The sequence below is a fragment of the Bubalus bubalis genome, chromosome 4 (assembly GCF_019923935.1).
Source record: "Bubalus bubalis isolate 160015118507 breed Murrah chromosome 4, NDDB_SH_1, whole genome shotgun sequence".
Classification (NCBI taxonomy): Eukaryota; Metazoa; Chordata; class Mammalia; order Artiodactyla; family Bovidae; genus Bubalus; species Bubalus bubalis.
Window position 1 is genome coordinate 55601175 of NC_059160.1, and position 24493 is coordinate 55625667.

At 35.7% G+C, this 24493-nt stretch overlaps 1 protein-coding gene across 7 annotated transcripts in view; it reads right to left on the minus strand.

Annotated features, from left to right (window-relative positions):
* Positions 1-1196: 1196 nt before the first annotated feature.
* GAS2L3 (growth arrest specific 2 like 3) overlaps positions 1197-24493 on the minus strand; it is a 37753-nt gene continuing 14456 nt past the window's right edge. For 4 of the 7 annotated variants that reach the window (XM_025283661.3, XM_006041350.4, XM_044941452.2 and 1 more), the window contains 9 exons: positions 24215-24324; positions 23641-23688; positions 17390-17558; positions 15902-16017; positions 11439-11580; positions 10232-10295; positions 9435-9573; positions 6885-6992; positions 1197-5214 (listed from right to left, as the gene is read on the minus strand). In XM_025283661.3, coding sequence (XP_025139446.2) covers positions 3901-5214; positions 6885-6992; positions 9435-9573; positions 10232-10295; positions 11439-11580; positions 15902-16017; positions 17390-17558; positions 23641-23664 — 2076 coding nt within the window. In that variant the 5' untranslated portion in view covers positions 23665-23688; positions 24215-24324 and the 3' untranslated portion in view covers positions 1197-3900. The remainder of the gene's footprint in view (positions 5215-6884; positions 6993-9434; positions 9574-10231; positions 10296-11438; positions 11581-15901; positions 16018-17389; positions 17559-23640; positions 23689-24214; positions 24325-24493) is intronic. The other 3 variants (XM_006041352.4, XM_006041351.4, XM_044941453.2) reach the window with 1 other exon arrangement.

Here is a 24493-nt window from a genome sequence, read left to right on the forward strand (position 1 = left end):
ATCTCTATAAATTTATTCAAGTTTAGAATATTTAAAATAAAGGGTAATTCCTTTAGAGACAGTCACACTGAGTAAAGTCAGACAGAGAAAGAAATATACTGTGACATCCCTTATATGCAGAATCTAAAAAGAAATGATACAAATAAAAAAGAGTAAATCAAAACCAATTAAATAAAGAAAAAAAAAACAGAGGATGTGATATTCCAACAGATTTTTTTAAAAGATGCCACTAAATTCCTATTTTATCAAATTAACACAAAGAAAAAATCAAGTTTGTGTAAAATTATAAATAGGTAAAAGTAAAATTATCCTTTAAATAAAATTCAATTAAGCAATCCTACTAGGATATTTTTACATTTACTACTGTCAATTATCTTGAGCCTTAGTTTCCTCATCTACAAAAAAAGAGTTCATTCATTTTTTCATTAACAAATATTTACTGAATGTCTACTATGTGCCAAGCTTTGGCTTAGGCTTTGGAAAACATTGGGAAACAAAACAGATGCAATTCCTGTCTTTATGGTGTTTATGTTCTAAAGAAGATAATACGATCTCATGGAACTGTTCAGAAGACTGGATGTTAATGTAATTGAAAGTGCTTCATGAGTTTCACAGTGCTGTATAAACCCAAGCTTCTTGAATGTGATGACTTTCCTATTCCTCTATCTCCCGTAACTCGAGAGAGGTTGTAGAAAACAGTGATTTAAGTTGATAAGTGTTTCAATAATGCCACATTTGACCACTAGAGGTCCTCAACAATCACACCCAACATTAATCCATTCTACTAAATTCATTCGTTATAATTTGTGAAATAATTTATCAAAAGTAATTTAAGAAAGTTGGTCAAATTAGATACAATGTATTATATGAAACCATAAAAGACCAGCCACAAGAGGTTAATTGTAAGAGATAACACACTACATGCCAACACCATGCAATAAATGTTGTGCCTGGCAGAATGCAGACAATTAAGAAGTATTATGTATTAATGTTTTATCACTGTAAACTCTTAAATCACTTCATCACCATACACACTTCTTTTAAGATAAATCAACACCAACATTATTTTTTTTAAATATTTATTTATTCATTTGGCTGCATTGGGTCTTAGTTGCATCATATATGCAATTTCTCACATGAACCAAGTGATCAGAATATACTCAGAACACACAAAAAAGTAAATTGAGGACTTGGTATATATGTTAAATTTTAATACTTGAGAAAATATATTTAAGTTAAAATCTGATACAAACATCGCCAGTCCAAGAAAATATACATAAATTTGGATTCAATTGGAGTCAGTATGCAAACCTGGATACAAGACTGTATCTTGACAATTGTTACTCATGGCTTTTTAAAAAGTTAATGGATTTTTATATCAGCTATACATCACAGAGGTTATGGCAATCTTTTTCTCAAAAAATTTCTCTTATCCTTTAAGCACTGTAAATTTAGTGTGAAGAAGAAAGTTAGAGATCATCTAATTTATCAAAACATTTTGAAGATTTAAGTTTTAAGCACCTACTGTAAGGCTCAAACAATGCAAAGATAGTCAGCATTTCATTTTCCCCTAAAGGTTAATTTGATATGTTATTCATAATAACAAATTAAAGCAATGGAAAAACATTCCATTCTTTCTTGGAAGTATACATTATTTCTTCTTCCAGGTACTTCAGTACTTTAATATTCACTTTATTAAACAAAAAGGAACTTTAAAAATCATGCACTATTATTAAGAAACGAAAATTTCTTCCCAACTTCAACAATGTACTTTTAACACTGTGAAAACTGAAACACTAGGTCTTTTAAGAGCATATCAAAATATATTTGAAGGAATTATCTTTCAGCCATTGCTTACTTTAAAAAAAACAGCTGTATTTTGGAAGAGTAAGCTATCTATAAATAAAAATTCATCCAATGCAGATATAATTGCAGAAATTTTCTGACCCTGAATATTGGATAAAATGAGTATTTCAATACAATATTGTAATTAGCCTCCAATTAAAATAAATAAATTTATTTAAAAAGTTTAATTAAAACTTCAAAAAGAAAAAAAAAAAGAATATTCTCACTGCATCAAAGTGTGAAATTAAAACAGAATTATAGGAATTAGAAATTCCTACTATCAGTGGCCTGATGAAAATAGGACTATTTATGAATTAACTTCCAATTGAAAAAAATAAAAACTATTTCTTGGGATTTGTGCCACATGTCAATTTTATTCCTGATGTTACTGATATAGAAGCACTGTTTGCTCTTACAAAGAAATAAGCACCTTCCTGAAGGTAAAATTCCTCCTTTTTGAAAGATACAGTAAATATTTCTTATCACTAGAAATGTAAAGCTTCTAGTACTTCTTGAATCCTGACTTCACTTTCCAAAGATGTAAATATTATCTCCCTCAATGCCCAGACCAACAGTGAAACTAAGCTATTCTGGTGACCATCTCTTTTATGAGAAGCATCAATTATTTCAAAAACTAGCTTGCATATAACTTTTGTCTTTATTCCTCAGACAAAAGATCACTTAGTTTTATACACAAGTTTCATGCTTTATAATCTATAAACATTAGTAGTCAGCTTAAGATGGCTATTCTATGATTGCATATTTGTGTGAACCATTATTTTTCTTTAGAAACACATTTTAGTTTAAAATAGGGAAACATAAACCTCAATATGGAATAACTGATAATACTGTAAAGTTATTAAACACATCCCTAAAACTTCTGAAAGTACATTAGTAATTTTTTTAAATAGGCACAATGTCTTTAAAAACATATTATTTACAAATACATTAGATTGATGGAGTCTATGTAGTCATTACATTATGTGGCTAAGTTCTTTCGAGAATCTGCCTACAAAACAGAAAACGGTACATATTGACTGTCCATTTGACATTGGAAAACTGAAGGCAGCATGACTTGATTGAAGAAAACATAACTGGGTATTACTATAAAGAAAAATAACAATCACATGATAGAATTTTTATGCAGCACCACTTTTTCACTATCACCTTAATTTTGAGATTGTAAAAATATAATTTTGATGTTAACATTATTTTAATGTAAAAACTGTCATCTGCACTCAGAAAATTGCATTATTAAAAATATTTCTAATATGCTAAAACTACTAAGTTTCTCCTTTCACATTGCACAATGTCCATCAAAAATATAAGTTCTTACAAATAATACATGAACTTTTTTTTCCACATTTCAATTTTTATATCTTAATTTGTTTTTTTTACCAAAAATACTGGTAACAAAATATTATTGATGTTAATATAAGTCAGTTTAAAAATCAGTTCTTTCTGATTTGGAAAGCTTAAAAAATTTTTAAGTAGTAACAATTCTCCCACACCCAGTGTAACAACAGCAAGCAAACGTGCACCAGCCATCAGTACTCGGTATTGTTCCTTCCAACAATCCTGATCAGGAACCTAAATTAGGTGCCAAGACAAGTGCCAAACTGTTCCTTTTAAATTATAACGCAGTAACATAATAAGAGCACCTCTACTGCTATCAGCAGGTAATAACCGCCATATTTTAACACATACTCAAAATACAGCAACCATGGTTACAGTCCTAGTAGTGTTATTTGACTTTATGTTTCCCTTAGTGGGGAGACTTTAACAAAAATGTCACGGATGGAAAATGGTATAAATGTCTATAACTAATAAGAACCTTCTGGTGATTTTACCACTGTCTGCCTCAAAAAGGTACCTTCTGGTGAATTCAGGTATGTGAGTTCTGATGAGACTTCTCCTGGGCTCAGCCTCTACCCCCTCTTATTGTACTTAATGTCTGAACCTATTTGGATAAACACAAACAGGAGAAACCTTTTAGGATGTGAAGTTAACACATTTACTCTCTTTCTCTTGTTTTCTTAGAATGACACATTATATTTATTTTCTAGGTTTCTTACTTCCCGTCATAACGAAATAATGGTCATCGTCTTCCTTCTTTTTAGCAGAAGGTTTTTTATCTGCACTAACCGTCTCCTTGCCAGATGAGGGTGGTTTCCTGGTTGAAGCTGGGGCTTTGCCACTTTTGGGAGGCCCAGCAGCTGAGCACTGGCTCTTGGTGGCAGTCTGTACTGACTTTGGTTCAGGTTGTGTTTTGGCAGAAGACTGGGGAAGACTCACGATGGACAGTGGGGTACGGCCTGGGGACCTGGAGGAGCTGGTTCCTGTCTTCTGGGATGTGCTTTTATTCTGAGGCTGCTTTTTGGCAACTGAAACCATATTCTTATCTTTCAATTTCTGTGCAGCTTTTGCAGGAGCAACTGAGGATACAGAAAGTGGCTGGTTTAAATTCAGGGCCGACTTAGGTTTCTGGGCTTGCGGAGCTCTACCATGGGGCTGAGCCCGTGTTTCCAGACTCCTAATGACAGTTTTGGAACTGGTTGTTGTCACTTTTGCAGGGGACTGGAAGGAAGAAGGGTTAGGCCTCACATGCAGATGTGCCTTAGGTAGCTTTGGACACTTTGATGATGAATTTAAATGTGCAGCTGAAGGAGAGACCGCGTGATCCCTGGAAGGTACATGATTGTGTTTCAAATGCTTTGGTTCAGTTTTTCCAGAACACTTATTTGGCAGAAGTGTAGACTCAGGCACATCTCTTGACTTCTGGGCCGGAACACACTTGGTCTTAGGAGTACTGGGTGATGAGATACATTTTCTCAACGACTCAGATACACAAGGTGCTGCTCTTGATAAAGCTGGTGAAAAAGTGCTTTTACCCACTGGATTTAAAGAAGCATGTGAAGATGATGCACTGTTAGAAGGAGCCTGTGGTTTCTTCGTTATGCCCTTTGAAGGCATGAGTTTGAGATAAGATGCTGCTGGAGAATTTGCCAATTTAGAACGGACTGACCCAGGGGCCAGATTCCCTCCTTTCAGGGAAGACGCTGACGGCAACGCGGCTGGCAGATGTATCTGCTTCTCTTTGCCCCTTGGAATACCAACCGGTGTGCCAGGTTTTGAGTTTTGTTTCTGAAACATGCTAACTGCTGACAAAGGATTCATTTCAGGAGGCTGAGGTGTTCTGGCGGGCGAATCAGGCACACTTTCATTGGAAACTCCTTTTTGAAATGCTAGAATTTTCTGTTCTAGTGTAGCAAATTGTAATATTCGACAGGGGTCATATTTAAGCAAAAATCCTTGAAGAGTATCCCAGCCTCCACCGACACGGACCATGACATGTTTTCCGTGAAGCATCTTTCCCCCAAAAGAAAGCACAAAACAAAGCTGTAAAACTGTAGGGTGCACCCATAATTTATTAGCAGTCACAGTCTGTGGTGTCTGTGACTATGAAATGCAATGCATCTGCCAACAGCTTCACTATAAATTGACAGTCTCTTTCTTGTATTATTAAAATTTAATTCATACTGAATCATGACACTAACAATAGAGTCTTCCAGTTTGTAAGAAGATATTTACACACAGCTTACATCCTAAAAATCCAAATTATAAGTGCAAAACTACAAGGAGAACACTGCTCAGTAGAGAATTCACTATTGAAGGAAGAAAGGAGTAGAGACAGTAAAGAAGAGGGAGAAGAGAAAAAAAACGTCTCATAATAGAGAAAAAATACTGATAAACTGCAGAAGAACAATCAAAATAACCAAAATCTTTAGAATTTAATAAATTAGATTCATAGGAATTATATCAATGTAATCTTTCCAAAACTTTGATATAATCTATTTCTAGTTCTTCTCTGCAGATGAGGAACTAATGGCTCTGAGAGATTAAGGAAACTGTCCCAAATCACCAACTTGGCCTGGCCTCACATTCACCAGGCTGCCAACCCCAAATGGTGCCTTCATGCAGAAATGCTACATCTTGGGTCTGCCAGCGCAGCCTAAGCTGGACCTCAGGCCCCTATTCATTCAACAGGCAAATCAGCACAATTGTATGAGACTGCTCTGCAAATTTTAACTCCAAATCCCACGCTCTGTACACTGTCACTGCATCATACTGCTTAAGAAAAGAAAGTTAATTAAAAGACAGAAAGTGCATGTACCTGTTTCTGGGTGAGTTGAGTTGGGTATGGGGATCTAATGATAATATATGAAATCAAAGAAAATGTGGGTAATGAAATTGGATTTTTTTTACATACTTTTATATTACATTCCTAACTTGGGAATAAAACAGCTCTTGTATCAGAAGTGGACAGAATGCTAAACAGGTAAAACTTGAATCTCCTTATCAGCAACAGGGACAATTAATCAATAACAGATTGCAGAAGGGATAAAGGAAGAAAATGAGCATGTATATTAGCTACTAGTATAGATGCTGATACTGTGTCAGCAAAAAAAAAGGCTTCATACTTAAAACCCAAAGTCTTATGTTATTATCAACTACAATATTTCTATTTATTTTTCTTCTTACTGACATTTAATCTTATTAGATGTTCTGATTTTGCTTCTTTCTTCTTATGATAGAAAACTATTCCTTCTTAGGAAGTCTGAAAATGAAATAAGTTACCTGAGGTATTCAAAGATATTTCCACCCCCCCCCCCCTCCAATTATATCCAAAGTCTAAATAGTCTTAGCTATCCCTATGGTTAGTTGCTCAAAACAAGATCTGAACGTGGGGAGGGGTGGAGGTATAAATTGGGATATTGGAACTGACATATATATAGGCTACTATATATAAAAATAGATTAATAAGAACCTACTACATAGCACAGGGACTCTACTCAATGCTCTATAATGTCCTATATGGGAACAGAATCTTAAAAAAAGAGTGGATATATGTATGCGTATAACTGATTCACTTTGCTGTACAGCAGAAACTAACACAACATTGTAAATCAACTATACTTTAATGAGAATTAATTTTAAAAAAAGATCTGAGTGTGATAGGATGTAAATGGTGGACTTACTCTTATAAAAAGTATTTTATCTCCTAGTCGATATCGTCCTTCAGATAAGTACTCAATTGAAAACCGATGAGAACAACTACAAGGAGGGTCTTCAGCAATGTGTTTAACCTAAGATTAAAAATAAATAAAAAGATTTAAGACTTATGCCAAACTACTTTAACATTAAAATGTAAGGTTATTTGATAGCTGGGAAAAATCAAACTCAAAGATAAAAATTTAAAGACAGTTCAACTATTATCTCTAATCTTCTGAGTGTTAGTAGCTCAGTCATGTCTGACAGGCCATGGACTGTGGCCTTCCAGGCTCCTCTGTCTGTGGAATTCTCCAGGCATGAATACTGGAGTGGGTTGCCATTTCCTTCACCAGGGGATTTTCCCAGCCCAGGGATCGAACCTGGGTCTCCCGCATGGCAGGCAGATTCTTTACCATCTGAGACTTAGACATTCACTAATCTAATAAAAGTTAGCAGTGATGAAGTATTGAGTCTCTCTCTCGCTCTCTGCCCAAGTGTAGTCAGACTCATTGTGTACTCACTGATCACCAGAAAAGGTCTGTGAATGTGCACACAGTGAAGTCAATTCAAAACACATTCATTAGATCATAAGAAATGTATGAGTTCATTACTAAGTTTGAATTGTTTTAAGACCTGAATTAATATATGTCAAGTCAGGGAGAAGGAAATGGCAACCCACTTCAGGATTCCTGCCTGGGAAATCCCATGGACAGAGGAGACTGGTGGGCTACAGTCCATGGAGTCTCAAAGAGCCAAACACAACTGAGTGACTAAACAACAACAACAAAATTTAAAGCCAAGAAAGCCAACAGAATAAAGAATTTAAAAAGTATGCTTATATATATATATATACACATGTCAGATAAAGTTTAACCTCGAATTTTCACTTGCCCCCTAATGCTATGCTACAGTAATACTATGGGGAATATTCAAATATGTTCCAAAGTTACTGTTAAAATAGACATATACATATTTACATCTATTCACCTAAGATAGGGTAAATTCTAAAAATTTCAACTCAAGAGACATTTTTCTAAAAATACTTGCTTTGTTTCAAATAGTCTGCTACGGAGATGAGTTGAACTACCTCTACTTCTCAAGGGGTTTACAGAATTTTTAACTACAGTAAATATCTTACAAATGGTAAAAACTGAAATAAAAATTTAGGAATTCTATATTCAAAACATGGAAATTAAAATGAATTGACTCAATGAAAATATTTCTTGAGATATGTATGACTTGAAAAAAAGTCACATATCAGCCACTATGGAAAATATTTTGTTCTCCTAAAATGACATTTTTGAAAAATCAAGACCATGTTTATTTTTCTCAACTACTTGTCATACAGAGTATATCTAAACAAATTCAGTTAACTGAATACAGACATGATATTAAAGAAAGTCTCTTCAGATATACTCAGTGTAGCTGAGCACTAACAGAAATTTATGACTGTCTTAATTATCTACCCAAGATGACACTTATGGATTCATCTGGGGCCCAATCAGAAGTGTCTGGATTTATCTCTCAACATCATTCATTTAACAAAATAGCATGATTATAAACAGATCTGATTTTCATATGCCATTCAGTCAAGTTTATCTTGATAGCCTGGGTATATATGTGCATGTATATGTACACACATTCATACACACACATACATACCACATGCAAAGGATAGCTAAAAATAATCTGAACTTGAGGAAAGAATTTATAATTATTTAAACCATTTATAAATCAGATAAAAAAGTAATTTGAAAGGAGGTAATTATTTCAGTCATTATTTTCTATCCATTAAAGTTTCTTAGGTACACAGAACTGCAGTTCTATACTTCTTCACAGCACTCAAAAAAATGAATCAGATAATAATTGCTCCCTATTTTAGACATGATCCTAAGATCTTGGCAGATCACGTATGTATAGGTGGACATTGAATATATTCATACAGCACATACAGGTTTCAAGAAATGTGTTTTCTTTTAGTTTTCATAACAAGACTAAAGGTCACTTATTTTCTTTGTTCAAAATACCAAACACCACTTATATTCAGCAATACAAATTAGCACTAACCCACAATATAAATAAGGTGGTCAATCTAAATGAAGTAATAAATACTGTGACTAAAAAAATGTTCTCCTCTGGTTTTAATCTATTGCATAACTAACATTTTAACATTAAAGAAATAGCTAAAGAAATTAAAATCATCTGTGAAGTCTCTACCCTAACATCCATTATTTCCTTGTTCTGATACATACTTTATACAAAATAAACATTTTTCTTATTGCTATATGGTCTTCATAATGATCACATAAAATGATTATTCTGTAAAGATAATGAATCCTAATTTACCTAACCAATGTCCAATTTGAGAGTATTTATATTGCTTCCAATTTTTCACCCTTACAAATAACAGTGCAATAAACACATTTGTGCTACGTTTTTTTCCCCTTTTCAATTACAATAAAAATGAAAGAGGAACACTTCTGGCAAACTATGAGACTGACGCATCACAGATGAAAGAAAGTGTGACAGTTACTTACAGCTTCGTGCAGCTCTTCATGCTGACAACACGATTTTGGAATGCTGATGGAATCTTCAGGCCCAGAAGTATTAAGTAAAGTCTCTTCTAGTTCAATTTCTTTCTCAAGTTTTACTAATACTGGTGGCTCAACCCCATATCTGAAAATCAATTATGAGATCTCATCAATCAAGTGAAGTCTGAGGCAAGTACTTACATGTATATCACAATAGGTTATCTTTTAATTTTAAATAAAGTCTGTATGACTCTCTTCTACCAATAGTTTCATCGGAACATCTGGAAATGCTTTTTAATGTCTCTTAGACTGCCAAAAATTCAGATTATCACCTTTACATCATAGCATATGTATTTGGGTTACTGAATGCTCCCAATATTCAATCTGGGATCCTAAAGGTACCTTTAAAAATCAGCTCATGAGTGAAGATAGAATTGAACTAGGTATGGAGAATACCAAACCTTGGCCTTCTTATCAAACCCTCTTTGTGTTCAAAGGACTTGCCTCACTTTGAACTGCTTAGAGGCTGCATGCTCTTATTCTACTCTTAACCTAAAAAAATCCAAGTGCCCACTCTTATAGTTTAATATTAAATAAAGGCAAGCTATATGAACAAGCAAATGTTGACACAGCTCATGTGAACAAAGTTACTAAAGGAACAAAAAGAAAGAAAAAAATAATAAGTTACTTTATTCCAATTAAAAATTATTTTCACTTATAGAAAATAGTATCCTAGATAAAATAAAGTAGCCTAAAACATCTTTATGACTTTGCACAAGCCTGAAATATTGTGGAATACATACCTTGAGACAATTCGACCAATTTCAAGAAGACAGAGATACACCTGTCTTGGATCTTTGTGCAAAACTGTGAAAAAATAAGACCACATATTTTAAGGGGCAAATTAAACAGGCAATTATACATATATAAATACTTTGAGGGAATATACAGACAGTCAAGTAAAAATCTTAGATAGCTTTCAGTTTGGTCACTGCAGAGACGCTTCTGTTGAATTAAATGAAATGAGAAAATACATCAATAATTCTCCAGTAGAGCATGATTTTTTAAAATGAATTGTCAAAAACATTAATCCATTTAGATAACCAAGTTGGCAGCTTCTGTTTATGAGGTAAATCTAAACACCATGAGTGTACATCATTTGACCTTCTGTTATTTCTGTAATTATATGGTCAAAGAGAGATTACCAGTAATTTAGACTTTGTTGAGTAATTCTTGATTAAAACATTAATTAGTTAATAAGCATTAGTCCAGAACTTTCCCACAGCCAATTCATTTAGGAAGTAAAGTCTGTCTAGGCCATTCTAGATATATAGGATTTATAACTATAAATGAAAAGTTTAATCATGTATTTGATTTGGAATCTGATTCTCCGATTGTTTCACATCTATTTAGAACATAAATTTTTCTAGGAAAATGAGATGTGGCATTTGAGTTCTTATTTGGAAAGAAAAACTAGAAGTGAGGCATACAAAAATATCCTGCTGCTGCTGCTGCTAAGTCATTTCAGTCGTGTCTGACTCTGTGCGACCCCATAAATGGCAGCCCACCAGGCTCCGCTGTCCCTGGGATTCTCCAGGCAAGAACACTGGAGTGGGTTGCCATTTCCTTCTCCAAAAATATCCTTGTTATTAAAATATGTTTGTTAAAACCCAACAAACAGAAGATGTCAGTATCACTGGATATGGTCACCTGAGGCCAGACTAAAGGAACCAGAGAAGATCATCAAGATCATCTGAAGAAGAAGTGAAGTCACTCAGTTGGTCTGACTCTTTGTGACCCCACAGACTGTAGCCTACAAGGCTCCTCTGTCCATGGAATTTTCCAGACAAGAGTACTGGAGTGGGTTGGCATTTCTTTCTCCAGAGGATCTTCCCCACCCAGGGATCGAACCCAGGTCTCCCACATTGAAGGCAGACGCTTTACCGTCTGAGCCACCAGGGAAACCTCAAAAATATCCTATTAAACATTAAATATGACTACAACATTTACCTAAACCTTCAGATTCAAAGAGGTAAGTTTCATCAACCCCAATGTGCCTGCACCAGTGAAGGAAGTTAGCAGTATTGTCTCGAGCAAAGAATGAACCAGATGCAGCATCTTTCTTACAGGGCACTTTTCTCATTGGAAAATTCTGGAAAAGATAAAAGAATAATTTCAAACAGGCATCAAGAATATTTTCCTTAGATATCCACTTTAATATGGGTATTAAAATGGGCATTATTAAATGTTTAGTCCCTTGAAGGTTGCTAAAGATTATACAGCACTAGGGAGAAATGTATCTTCAAAAATTATTTTTGCTTTATTTTGCTTCATTTAATAAGTATTGCCATTTTGCTTTATTTAATAAGTATTGAGTTGGCCAAAAGGTTTGTTTGGGTTTTTCCATAAGATGGTACAGAAAAACTCAAATGAACTTTTTGGCCAACCCAATATATTCTAAAAAGTCATTTCCAGGAAAACAATCTGGTCAAAATTAGCAGTTCAGTTCAGTCACTCAGTCATGTCTGACTTGTTGTGACCCCATGGACTGTAGCACGCCAGGCACCCTGTCCATCAGCAATTCTCAGAGTTTACTCAAACTCATCTCCATTGAGTTGGTGATGCCATCCAACCATCTCATCCTCTGTCGTCCACTTCTCCCCTCTGCCTTCAATCTTTCCCAGCATCAGGATCTTTTCCAATGAGTCAGTTCTTCACATCAGGTGGCCAAAGTATTGGAGTTTCAGCTTCAGCAGCAGTCCTTCCAATGAATATTCAGGACTGATTTCCTTTAGGATGGACTGGTTGGATCTCCTGGCAGTCCAAGGGACTCTCAAGAGTCTTCTCCAACGCCACAGTTCAAAAGCATCAGTGCTTTGGCGCTCAGCTTTCTTTATGGTCCAACTCTCACATCTATACATGACTACTGGAAAAACCATAGCTCTGACTAGATGGACCTTTGTTGGTAAAGTAATGTCTCTGCTTTTTAATTTCATGACTGCAGTCACCATCTACAATGATTTTGGAGTCCCCCAAAATAGTCTTCCACTGTTTTCACTGTTTCCCCATCTATTTGCCATGAAGTGATGGGACTGGATGCCATGATCTTAGTTTTCGGAATGTTGAGTTTTAAGCCAAATTTTTCCCTCTCCTCTTCCATTTTCATCAAAAGGCTCTTTAGTTGTTCTTCACTTTCTGCCATAAGCGTAGTGTCATCTGCATATCTGAGATTATTGATATTTCTCCCAGCAATCTTGATTCCAGCTTGTGCTTCATCCAGTCCAGCATTTCTCATGATGTACTCTGCATATAAGTTAAATAAGCAGGCTGACAATAAACAGCCTAGATGTTACTCCTTTCCCTATTTAGAACCAGTCCATTGTTCCACGTCTAGTTCTAACTGTTGCTTTAGCTTGCATACAGATTTCTCAGGAGGCAGGTCAGGTGGTCTGGTATTCCATCTCTTTAAGAATTTTCCACAGTTTGTTGTGATCCACATAGTCAAAGGCTTTGGCACAGTCAATAAACCAAAAGTAGATGTTTTTATGGAACCCTCTTGCTTTTTCCATGATCCAGCGGATGTTGGCAATTTGATCTCTGGTTCCTCCTCCTTTTCTAAATCCAGCTTGAACATCTGGAAGTTCATGGTTCACATACTGTTGAAGTCTGGCTTGGACAATTTTGAGCATTACTTTGCTAGTGTATGAAATGAGTGCAACTGTGCAGTAGTTTGAGCATTCTTTGGCATTTCCTTTCTTTGGGATTGGAATGAAAACTGACCTTTTCTGTCCTGTGGCCACTGCTGAGTTTTCCAAATGTGCTGGCATATTGAGTGCAGCACTTTCATAGCATCATCTTCCAGGATTTGAAATAGCTCAACTGGAATTCCATCACCTCCATTAGCTTTGTTCATTGTGATGGTTCCTAAGGCCCACTTGACTTCACATTCCAGGATGTCTGGCTCTAGGCGAGTGATCACCCGTGGTGATTATCTGGGTCATGAAGATCTCTTTTGTATAGTTCTTCTGTGTATTCTTGCCACCTCTTCTTAATCTCTTCTGCTTCTGTTAGATCCATACCATCTCTGTCCTTTATTGTGCCCATCTTTGCATGAAAAGTTCCCTTGGTATTTCTAATTTTCTTCAAGAGATTTCTAGTCTTTACCATTCTATTGTTTTCCTCTATTTCTTTGCATTGATCACTGAGGAAGTCTTATCTCTCCTTGCTATTTTTTGGAGCTCTGCATTCAAATGGGTATATCTTTCCTTTTCTCCTTTGCCTTTCGCTTCTCTTCTTTTCATAGTTGTGTGTAAGGCCTCCTCAGACAACCATTTTGCCTTGCTGCATTTCTTTTTCTTGGGGATGGTCTTAATCACTGCCTCTTGAACAATGTCATGAACCTCCGTCCATAGTTCTTCAGGCATTCTATCAGATCTAATGCCCTGAATCTATTTGTCACTTCCACTGTACAATCATAACGGATTTGATTCAGGTCATACCTGAATGGTCTAGTGGTTTTCCCTACTTTCTTCAATTTAAGTTTGAATTTGGCAATAAGGAGTTCATGATATGAGCCACAGTCAGCTACCAGTCTTGTTTTTGCTGACTGTATAGAGCTTCTCCATCTTTGGCTGCAAAGAATATAATCAATCTGATTTCGGTGTTGACCATCTGGTGATGTCCATGTGTAGAGTCTTCTCTTATGTTGTTGGAAGAGGGTGTTTGCCATGACTAGTGCATTCTCTTGGCAAACTCTATGAGTCTTTGCCCCTCTCATTCTGTGCTCCAAGGCCAAATTTTCCTGTTACTCCAGGTGTTTCTTGACTTCCTACTTTTGCATTCCAGTCTCCTATAATGAAAAGGACATCTTTTGGGGTGTTAGTTCTAGAAGGTTTTAAGAATGACATGAGAATTCCAAAGCACATCTTTATAGTACATCTCCTCAAACATAAATACAAACACAAAATTATTGCTGTTAAAGGTTTACAGACCGACAAATTTTTGCTTACTTCCTTATTTGCAGATTTACAAATACAGTTCTGAGTTTCTTGAGGAGAACTTCACCAATGAAATAGTAGCCCATTCTTAATTCAAGATCTTTGAAAATCGATGATCTAAGTTGTACAGAATCCTATGTTTTTATTTTTACTATCTGGACCAAATAATCCTGCTGAGGCTCAGCAGTTTTCAGTTTTGTCTTAAATTTTTACTTGAAATAAGAAATTCATGTATAAGGTTTTTTAAAATGCAGCAGGCATAGTAGGGTATGTCTTTCTGCCACCTCTACCCCTCAGTTCCTTCCACTCCCTGGAGATAACCATTATTACCAGTTCCTTATATTTCCTTCCTGTTGCTATTATTTTCCAGAGTTAAAATAACTTTCTGAGTTTTTCTAATTATATATGTATATAAAAAAATCAAACAACACTGCCAAATTCAAAGATGGTTAGCAGCAACTTAAATCTCATGCACATTTCAGTAAGACATCTCTGTACACAAGCATATGTGTCCCTACATACTGCTGCATAAACACACTGTTCTGTAGTCTGATTTGTGTAAGCGCATATGCACACTTAATGACAGGTTGCAGGCATCCTTTAGGGTAAATAAAATAGTCATTTCTAATGAACAGATAATATTCTACTATTTAGGTACCATAATTAATTTTAAACAACTTCTTTACTAAAGAGCATTTAGGTTGTTCTTAAATTTTTTTTGCACAATAGTTCCTGTGAATTTGTGGTTATTTTTTTAGAATAAATTCCTGGAATTAGAATTATGTTACATAGCAAACAATATGCTTTATTTTCAATGTGATATATATTACCTATTTTCTCCCAGAAAGATGGTACTACTTTATATTTCTACCAGCACTAGGCTCATGCTTAGAACCCACACTCACAAACGTCACATCCCATGAATGAAAACATCCATATTTGATAAAAAGAGAGGAAACCTTATCTACTTCAAATCACAACCTCATGGTCAATGGAGGAAAACTGTCTAAGAAAAGTTTATTCATTCAACCAATACTTACAGAATTTACCACCAAGATAGTATATAAGGAATAAAAAGATGATGACGACGATAGCTCTTAACTGTGTGCCAGGAACCATCATAACCTCTTTTTTCATTTAACTCTTACAGTAATCCTATAAGGAAGGTACTGTTATTCTCAGGCGGAGCTAGCTATTGCATATTTACTATACACCAGGCACTAAGCTAACCACTATCTCTATACTATCTCATTTAATTTTGCTGACTCCTCGAAACTATATTCTATAAGGTAAATGTTAATATCTCCATTTTACAAGTGAGAATTTTTTTTCAGATGTTCAAAAATATTAAGTAAATTATCCAAGATTTACATATAGTTGAGGTAGAAGTTTATAATCTTGTAGAAATAAAAAGTGTCCATAAACAAATCAATATGTACCAAAGTACAAAATCACTACTGTCAAACATTTTCTTACCACAGGTTCTTCAGAGTTGCATGTTTTCACCATGTTTTGAAGAACATCAATCAGTTGGCATAACAGCACTCCATTATCAAGTTCTTCCAATAGCCTTTCGGCCTTAACTTCAATACCTAAGAACATATTTCAAAGCTAAGATTCTTCCAGAAATGGTAAATTCAAACAATATGGCTAAAATTTAATTAAATGTAATCAGATTATAGCTGAAACACTAGACAAACACTAGATCAGACCCCAGGTATTCACTCTTAGACATTACAGTTAAAACAGCAGATAAGTGAATTATCTTTCAAATTAAGTGAAAGTTGAATGAAACAAAAATATCTGTGGTATAGAAGCACAGAAAAAATAAAATGACATCTACTTTATTTCATTTAAAAACATTGAAGTGTTTCATATTTCAATATTCACTGTTCAATAGTTTTGATTCACTGCACATTACAGCTGCATGCACAGGAAAGATTCTCCATAAGATGGACTTTGTTGCAATTTAAAAATGAAAGAGCAACATAACAAGCATTCAGGAAATACCAGCTTTTCACCTCTAAAATCCTCTTTTTGGAAGCATTATTACATAATAAACTTCAAAAAAATTATCCAAATCTTCAAACTGATATGAGATCTTTAGATTGAGTGTTTAGTATATGTTTAATTATCTTGAAAGACCATAGATGAGATGTATGTATACCTTTTCATGAAAACTTTGGAAGGCTACACAAAATTCTGTTATTTAAAAGAGATTTCCCCCACCCCCTGCCCCCGGGGGTAAAGTTCAGAGCACTCACACCATCTGAGTAAAGAAGTAAGATGCCATGTATTCCCCATCCCAACACTTCCTCCTAGCTTTCATATCCCCGTGCCCCTCAGAGCTTCAAAAACAGAAGTGAAGTCAAAGTTGCTCAGTTGTGTCCAGCTCTTTGCAACCCCATGGATGGTACAGTCCATGGAATTCTCCAGGCCAGAATACTGGAGTGGGTAGCCGTTCCCTTCTTCAGGAGATCTTCCCAACCTAGGGATCAAACTCAGGTCTCCCACATTACAGCTGGATTCTTCACCAGCTGAGCCACCAGGGAAACAGAAATCATTTTAATTACAGCAATATATTCCACCCAGAATCTCATGCTTTACACAAATTTAAGGAGGAAAAAAATCAATGAAATATAGACTCCCAAATTAGACCAATACACTTAAATTTTTTTTAATATTAAAAATGAAAACATTGATTATTCACAGCTTTTACCACTTGACCACTACTTGACCTCTACCATTAAGCCTCAAACTTGCTTGACCCCTGGGGGTCAGAGTGAACCAGAATGTCTTCTGTAAAACAGAATGTAAGTTTGGTGAAAATAAGGACATCAAATATTTCCTTCACTAGAGGATTCCCAACCTCTGGAACAATGATTCCTTGACAAAGAGTAAGATTCTCAACAAACATTTACTGGGTTAAGACAACATAATTTTGAGTATCTTTGAAAGCCTTACCTAATAAACCATTTAACCAGATTGACAGGTCTTCTTGCATAGGCAACAGGGTGGCCTCATGCCTCACAGCTATCCACTCATCATACTGACAAACATCAGCCAAACCTGGCCCATGTCTGGGGGTCAGAGGACTCCTTGGACTTAGAGGCAGGTCTTCTCCAAACCACACCTAGAGAAAACATCAACCAATCAGTGCAACTGGTTAAAAGTCAGGATTCCAATGTTTATTTAAATAATGACTCATAGACTATATTTAATATACATGTATACAGAGCTGCAGCAACTCAGAGAAAGTTAACAAACTAGAAGCAAACTATTAGTCTAGATACTTGACTTATTTTCCATATTTAATTCTGTGACAAATGTAAGTGAATCTCTAACTAATGGATTCTACTGTCAAATCAAGGGGATAAAAGTTAACACATAATTATTTTTCTTTCACTTGTTAGCTGAGTAAGTTTAACAAGTTACCTGACCAGAGTCTCAGCATCTTGGTTGTAAAATGAGTTACTAATACATCTTTGTAGAATGTAGAAGACCTGAGTTTGGTCCCTGGGTTGGGAAGATCCCCTGGAGAAGGGAAGTCTTGCCTGGAGAATTCTATGGACAGAGGAACCTGGCAGGCTGCAGTCCATGGGGTCGTAAAGAATTGGACATGACTGAGCAACTAACACACTTGTGGGCCTAAGAATATTTGTTGAATAATGGACAAATAAATGAATGAGTGCACAGATGGCATTTTATAAACTTTAAATCCTAACAACAGTGTTATCTAAAAAACCTATATAATCTGGTCCATCACCTGCTATTGCAAGGCCCACAAGCTAAAAACAATTTTTACTTTTTAAAATGGTAGTTATATAAGCACCTACATAATAGCTTCAATTTTGCCTACCAACTCACAAAGTCAAAAATATTTACTAACTGGTCAACCCCTGGTTTAAAATAAAAACTGACATAAACATGCTATCAAACCAACACTTGCAAATTTTGAAATACAATTAGATGTACTTTTAATATAGAATTATTGAGAGAAAAGACTGTGCTAAATTTCAATTGAGGAAAGGGTATCAGAGTCCAAGTGGTGAAGGAGTTCTCACAGGAGGGGAGAAACAGAGGATCAGAGCTTGAGTGAGGTGACAGGGTATCTACTACACATGGGTACAGCCCCAAGGGTCAGACCCCAGGCAAGGTAAGGAGGGTGTCCACTGGGGACAGTGGGGGAACGTCCCAGTGCAGGGTGTCAGAACCCAGCTGAGCTGAGAGGGGCATCAACTTAGGGAGAGGTGGCAGTAACAGTGGGAGACATGAGGATTTATCAAGTTGGAGCCAGGTTTCTTCCTGCCAAAAAAGAGAGGTATAACTATGGACTGAGAGAAAATTAGAATGAACTCTATGGTGTACGAATGGAGTATCTTTTACCAGAAAGCAAAAGAATGATGTACTTAATGAGTACTTAAAGAATGATCAGATCAGATCAGATCAGTCGCTCAGTCGTGTCCGACTCTTTGCGACCCCATGAATCGCAGCACGCCAGGCCTCATGCAAAAGGACCCAGAAGTCAACTTGAAGGGACTTCTGCTGGCTAAATTAAGAACAATTTGAGCATCAAAATAATGATGTAAGGGAATTATGACATACTGAACAAAATGGACAACTCTGAGTTCACACAGATACAAATAAATGAATAAACTGGAATTCTGATGAGGGATGAGATTTTCATATAGTTTCAAAGAACTTCCACAGAAATACTTATTACAAAGAAAGAAAGTAATTTCACAGTTGAGAAACTTATCAGGCAGCAACTTAACTGAGTGACACAAGTGAATATGATCAATAATGGGACAAATCAAAATCATATGCCACTTGATGGGATGTAGTGAGATGAAACAGCATCTCTCTGTGATATTCCTGCCAAGATGCATAACCTCAATCTAATCATGAGAAATATCAGGTAAATCTAAATTGAGGGACATTCTACAAAATAATTGGTCTATAATATTCAAAAGTGTCAAGGTCATTAAAGCAAAGACTGAGATACTGCTCTGGACTGATAGAGAAGAAGGGACACGACAACTAAACGCAACATGTGATTCTGGACTGGACACTATTGGACAACTGGCAATATTTGAAAGTGGTCTGAATATTAGACGGCAGTACTGCACCAAGTCAGTCAACATCCTGACTCTGATGAGTTCATGGTGGTTTTATAGCAGGAAGTCCTTGCACATGAGAAATATACTACTGAAGTTTGGAAGTAAGGGAGCACAAGATCTGCAACCTATTTTCAAATGGTTCAGCAAACAAATACTTCTGTTCTACACTTAACAATTAGTTGTAGGTCTGTGATTGCTTTTAAGTAAAAAATTTTTTAAGTTTTCTAAAAAAGAGGCATAAATATAGGTAACATCAAGTGATCTAGTTCTTGATTTTTAAAAGCAGATAATTTCCTCCCTAAAATATATTAAACTCACTGAAGTTTATTTGAGGCAAGTCTTAACTATATCAAATTAAAAGCTATATCAACACCATTGTTAGTCTAGACAAACCTGGAGGAAAAGAGCCCATTCCAATCTGCTGTAGTAAGAAATCAACACATTTTTTAAAAATTCCAAAGGCAAAGAAAGACAAGGAATATATACCACCAGAGGCAAGCAGAAGTAGCAAAACTTACAAGTACCCAAAGACAAAGAGAAACAAAATTATTTGAGGGGCAGTGGTTCAGGAAAATACATGAGGATCCTATAAAGTTTTAGGAAAAAGATTTTGTTTATTTCCCCAAATTCTCTTAGAATTATTTCAAAGGGAGTATAGCAGCAATTTAATATCTAAATCTTCCCTTCATAAGCACATCTTGTTTGTTTGTAATCCCAGGACTCAGTATAAGACCTAGCACATGATATGCAACCAAAAATATTAGCTGAAAAATTGAGGAATAGATACTAGCAAATGACTTTTTGCACCATCAAAATCAAGATGCATCTTACAATCAATGGTATTTTATGGTCAATACAATGTTATTTGTCATTTAACTGAGCTGACAAAAGTCAGAGAAGATGTGGATGTTTGTCAAAGAAAAATGGGTATTAGCTAGGAAGGTGGTCTCGAAAAAATCGTGTGCAAAAATGGAGAAGTTAAAAGTAACAAAAGTCATTCTAAATTTCTTGCCATACTAGGGAGACGAGTACTTGGATATTCCTATTATTGCAAACAGAAAACTATAAAAACCTGGGTTGATAAAAAGGAATGAATTTAAGTCAGTTGCAGTGAGGTGGGTAAACCTAGAGCCTCTTACACAGATGAAGTAAGTCAGAGAAAACCAAGTATCATATATTAATGCATATATATGGAATCTAGGGGAAAAAGATAGTGCTGATGAACCTAGCAGAGAACAGACCTATGGACACAGCCAGGGAAGGTGAGGGTGGGCTGAGCTGACAGCAGCACTGACATCTGTACACTATCACGTGTAAAACAGATGGTGGGGAGCTGCTGTATAGCACAGGGAGCCCAGCCTGGTGCTCTATGATGACCTAGAGGGGTGGGGTTGGTGGGGAGGAGAGGGAGACTTTAGAGGGAGGGGATATATATAATTATGACTGATTCACATTGTTGTACAGCAAAAACCAACACAACATTGTAAATCAATTGGCATATCAATGCTGCTAAAAGTCAGATGTTAACAACAAAGTCTGCATGTATAAAGATTGTCCTCAAACATGCTGAAAACTGTCATATTGCAAAGATTCCTAACCATAGGCCATCTACAGAAGAACTTGAATCAGTACACAACTTACTGATTTAACCTAACTGACATTTAGGCAAAAATTTAGGCCTCTGTACAAACAATCCTTTTCTGAGAGAGAGAGTTCATAGTTTTTGTCAGGTTTTCAAAAGGGACTGCTGCTGCTGCTGCTAAGTCACTTCAGTCGTGTCCGACTCTGTGCGATCCCATAGACCGCAGCCCACCAGGCTCCGCCGACCCTGGGATTCTCCCGGCAAGAGCACTGGAGTGGGTTGCCATTTCCTTCTCCAATGCATGAAAGTGAAAAGTGAAAGTGAAGTCACTCAGTCGTGTTCGATTCTTAGCAACCCCATGGACCGCAGCCTACCAGGCTCCTCCGTCCATGGGATTATCCAGGCAAGAGTACTGGAGTGGGTTGCCATTGCCTTCTCCCAAAAGGGACTAGGACCCAAAAAAGATTAGGAGCTATAGTTCACTGATTTTTAGACTGTAAGTTTATTTACTAATCAGAACCATGGACATAAAAGGGGGCAAGGAAGACCTTCATGAATTAAGTGAATAAGAAACAAATTGAAAACAGCTGTCTACTGGGTGCCTCCTCTCTGCAAGGCGTTTAGGAATAATAAAGTCTAATCAGCAAGGAGGTGAAAATCCTAGGAAGTTCTCACATTCACCAGGGAAAGAAGCAAAAACTTCCATGAGGGATGCCAAGAGTACTCTTGAAAAAGAATCACTAGAGGTGGATCTGTGTAATCTAGATGAGAGAAAGGTTCATGGAACTACAAGAAAACACTGTGAAAAAAAAAAAATTCATCAAGAAAGTATTAATGGCCAGTAGGATGGAAATGAGAAAAATATGGTCAATGTGCAATGATAAAAAGCACTCAATAAGGAAGAAAATAAAATCAACATGAAATTGATGACATGCAGAGACCTGGTTAAAAACAGACAGATGTAAATACTCAGATAAAAATGGTTTTTAGAAATAAGAAGTTCTGAACATACTCAATGTGGATTAGAGAGGACCCAAATAGGAAAAATAAGACCTTTTGGGAGACTGCCATGAACTGCCAAGTCCCAAAGGGAAGTGAAGGTGGCTCAATCGTGTCTGACTCTGTGACCCCATGGACTATACATTCCATGGAATTCTCCAGGCTAGAATACTGGAGTGGCAGCCTTTCCCTTCTCCAGGAGATCTTCCCAACCCAAGAATCTCCCGCATTGCAGGCAGATTCTTTACCAGCTGAGCCACAAGGGAAGCCCAAGAATACTGGAGTGGGTAGCCTATCCCTTCTCCAGGGGATCTTCCTGACCTAGGAATCGAACTAGGGTCTCCTGCATTGCAGGTGGATTCTTTACCAACTGAGCTATCAGGGAAGCCCAAAAGGAAAACACTATTAAAGTGTTTACTAGCAGAGTTGGAAGACAGAGCTGCACAGCACAGGAGGAGAGAAAGCAACAACACAGCCTGAGTTGTTCTTAACCATTTGATAAATTATCTTCTCTAGGCTATCACCCACTGTTATCTTGATGTCGTCTTTCTTAATTAAAAAAAAAAAAAAAGACTCTCATGACACAGGTATAATCTCCAGTTTTACATTTGGGTAATTTTGTTGTACCAATGATACAACCAAACTTCCTAAGTGCCTACTATGTAACACACTCCAGGACACATCTTGCTCATGATATCTCACTGATTCCTCACAACTACCTAAAAAATAAGTGCTATTATCCTCACCTTAGAGGCAAGCAAGTGGGAACTCAGAGAGGTAAAATAACTTGCCAGGACCTCACAGAGTGGCAGAACTAAAATCAGACATGGAATCTGATTTATGCTACAATTCTCACTTTCCAAGGCAAACTTTATTAGTTGCTTGCATCTTTCTAAGTAGACCTTCCAGGCAGTTTTAAGTTAAAATTCAGTCATGTTCTATGTATATCAAAAGAAAGAAAACTTTAAAGGATATAAGAATAAGTACTAACTCTGGAAATCATTCAAATTCAAATGCAAGATGATTCTGGTTTGTCTCATTATTTCCATCTTGCTTCTCCTCACCAAAAAACTAACTAAAAAAATCCACACTTCAAATTTTAAGTTTTAATACCATGTTACTTACAGGCATTAAAGGACACATGTACAATTATCTAAAATTAAAATTTTTTCATTTGTTTTCATTGAAAGCTCTTTTAACTACAAACACATCCTAAATTCTAATGAGAAGAAAATCACAAAATATTCTAATTCTTTTCCTGGGATAGTATAATTAAGATGAACTCACCAATCCTAAAGGTATTTTTGATTCTTATAAATATGCAGTATAAATGAATGCTTAAAATTAAAGTCTTTTTAGAACTAGAAAGTAAAAATAGAATACTTCTGTTATTAAATTTGATGCTTAAAAAACTAGTACAATAAAAAAAATTGTGATAACTCTACTAATTATTGCAATCTTGTTACATTGATCTCATTAATTCAAATACATATTTTCCCAAGGAAACCACTTACTTGAATTGCAGGCAGCATGGTCATCTATACTGAAATGACACTGCTGTTCTGAAAATAAAACAAAACATTAATATTAACACAATGGTAGCTTTTCCATTCCCCCAAACCCTCAACTTATAAGGAATCTGCTTTATTCTATTCGACGGAAAACCTAATACTTTTTCTTCTATTTGGAGTTATTTGATGATAGGAGAATTCAATCATGCTCCTAGTTTCTTCATAAAAGTACTCCTCATTTGAAAAAGGAAAACTTGAAACACTTTAATATGTAGTTTCTGGCACTAATATCAAAGAAACTCTTAAAGCATCTGACTAGTAAAATAAAATTAACAATAAAACTTAGTTTTAAATGAAAAATGCCCCAGAATTTCTCCCTGTGAAGACACTGTAAGTATAATACAAACATCACAATGACTGATACTGAAAGTATCTTTTATCTGATCTTTACAAAGAGATCATGTAAGTTTATCTAAACTTTGTATAAATTCACAAGAGGCTAAACCATAAGGCTCTTCTACCATACGATAAGGTAAAAAAGAAAAAATATCAATTTTGACTATGAAACACTCAATACCTTTCTATAATAATTTTTCATAAGTTATTTTCTCCACGAGGTGTTAAAGCCAAAAACCCAAAAACCCAAAAGGAACAGGAATTCAAACTCTAAAGTACTATTCTTGAAACCTACAAGAAAAAAAATACAACTTTAATTAAGTTAGATTAATACAATTCTTTAATATATTTTCAGAGGAAAAAAAGAGTTTGAAAACATTCAGAATAATATAGACTATATAAAACCTAGAATTTTTAGATTGCTGAGAGCAGCATAATATACTGGTCTATTTTTTAATTG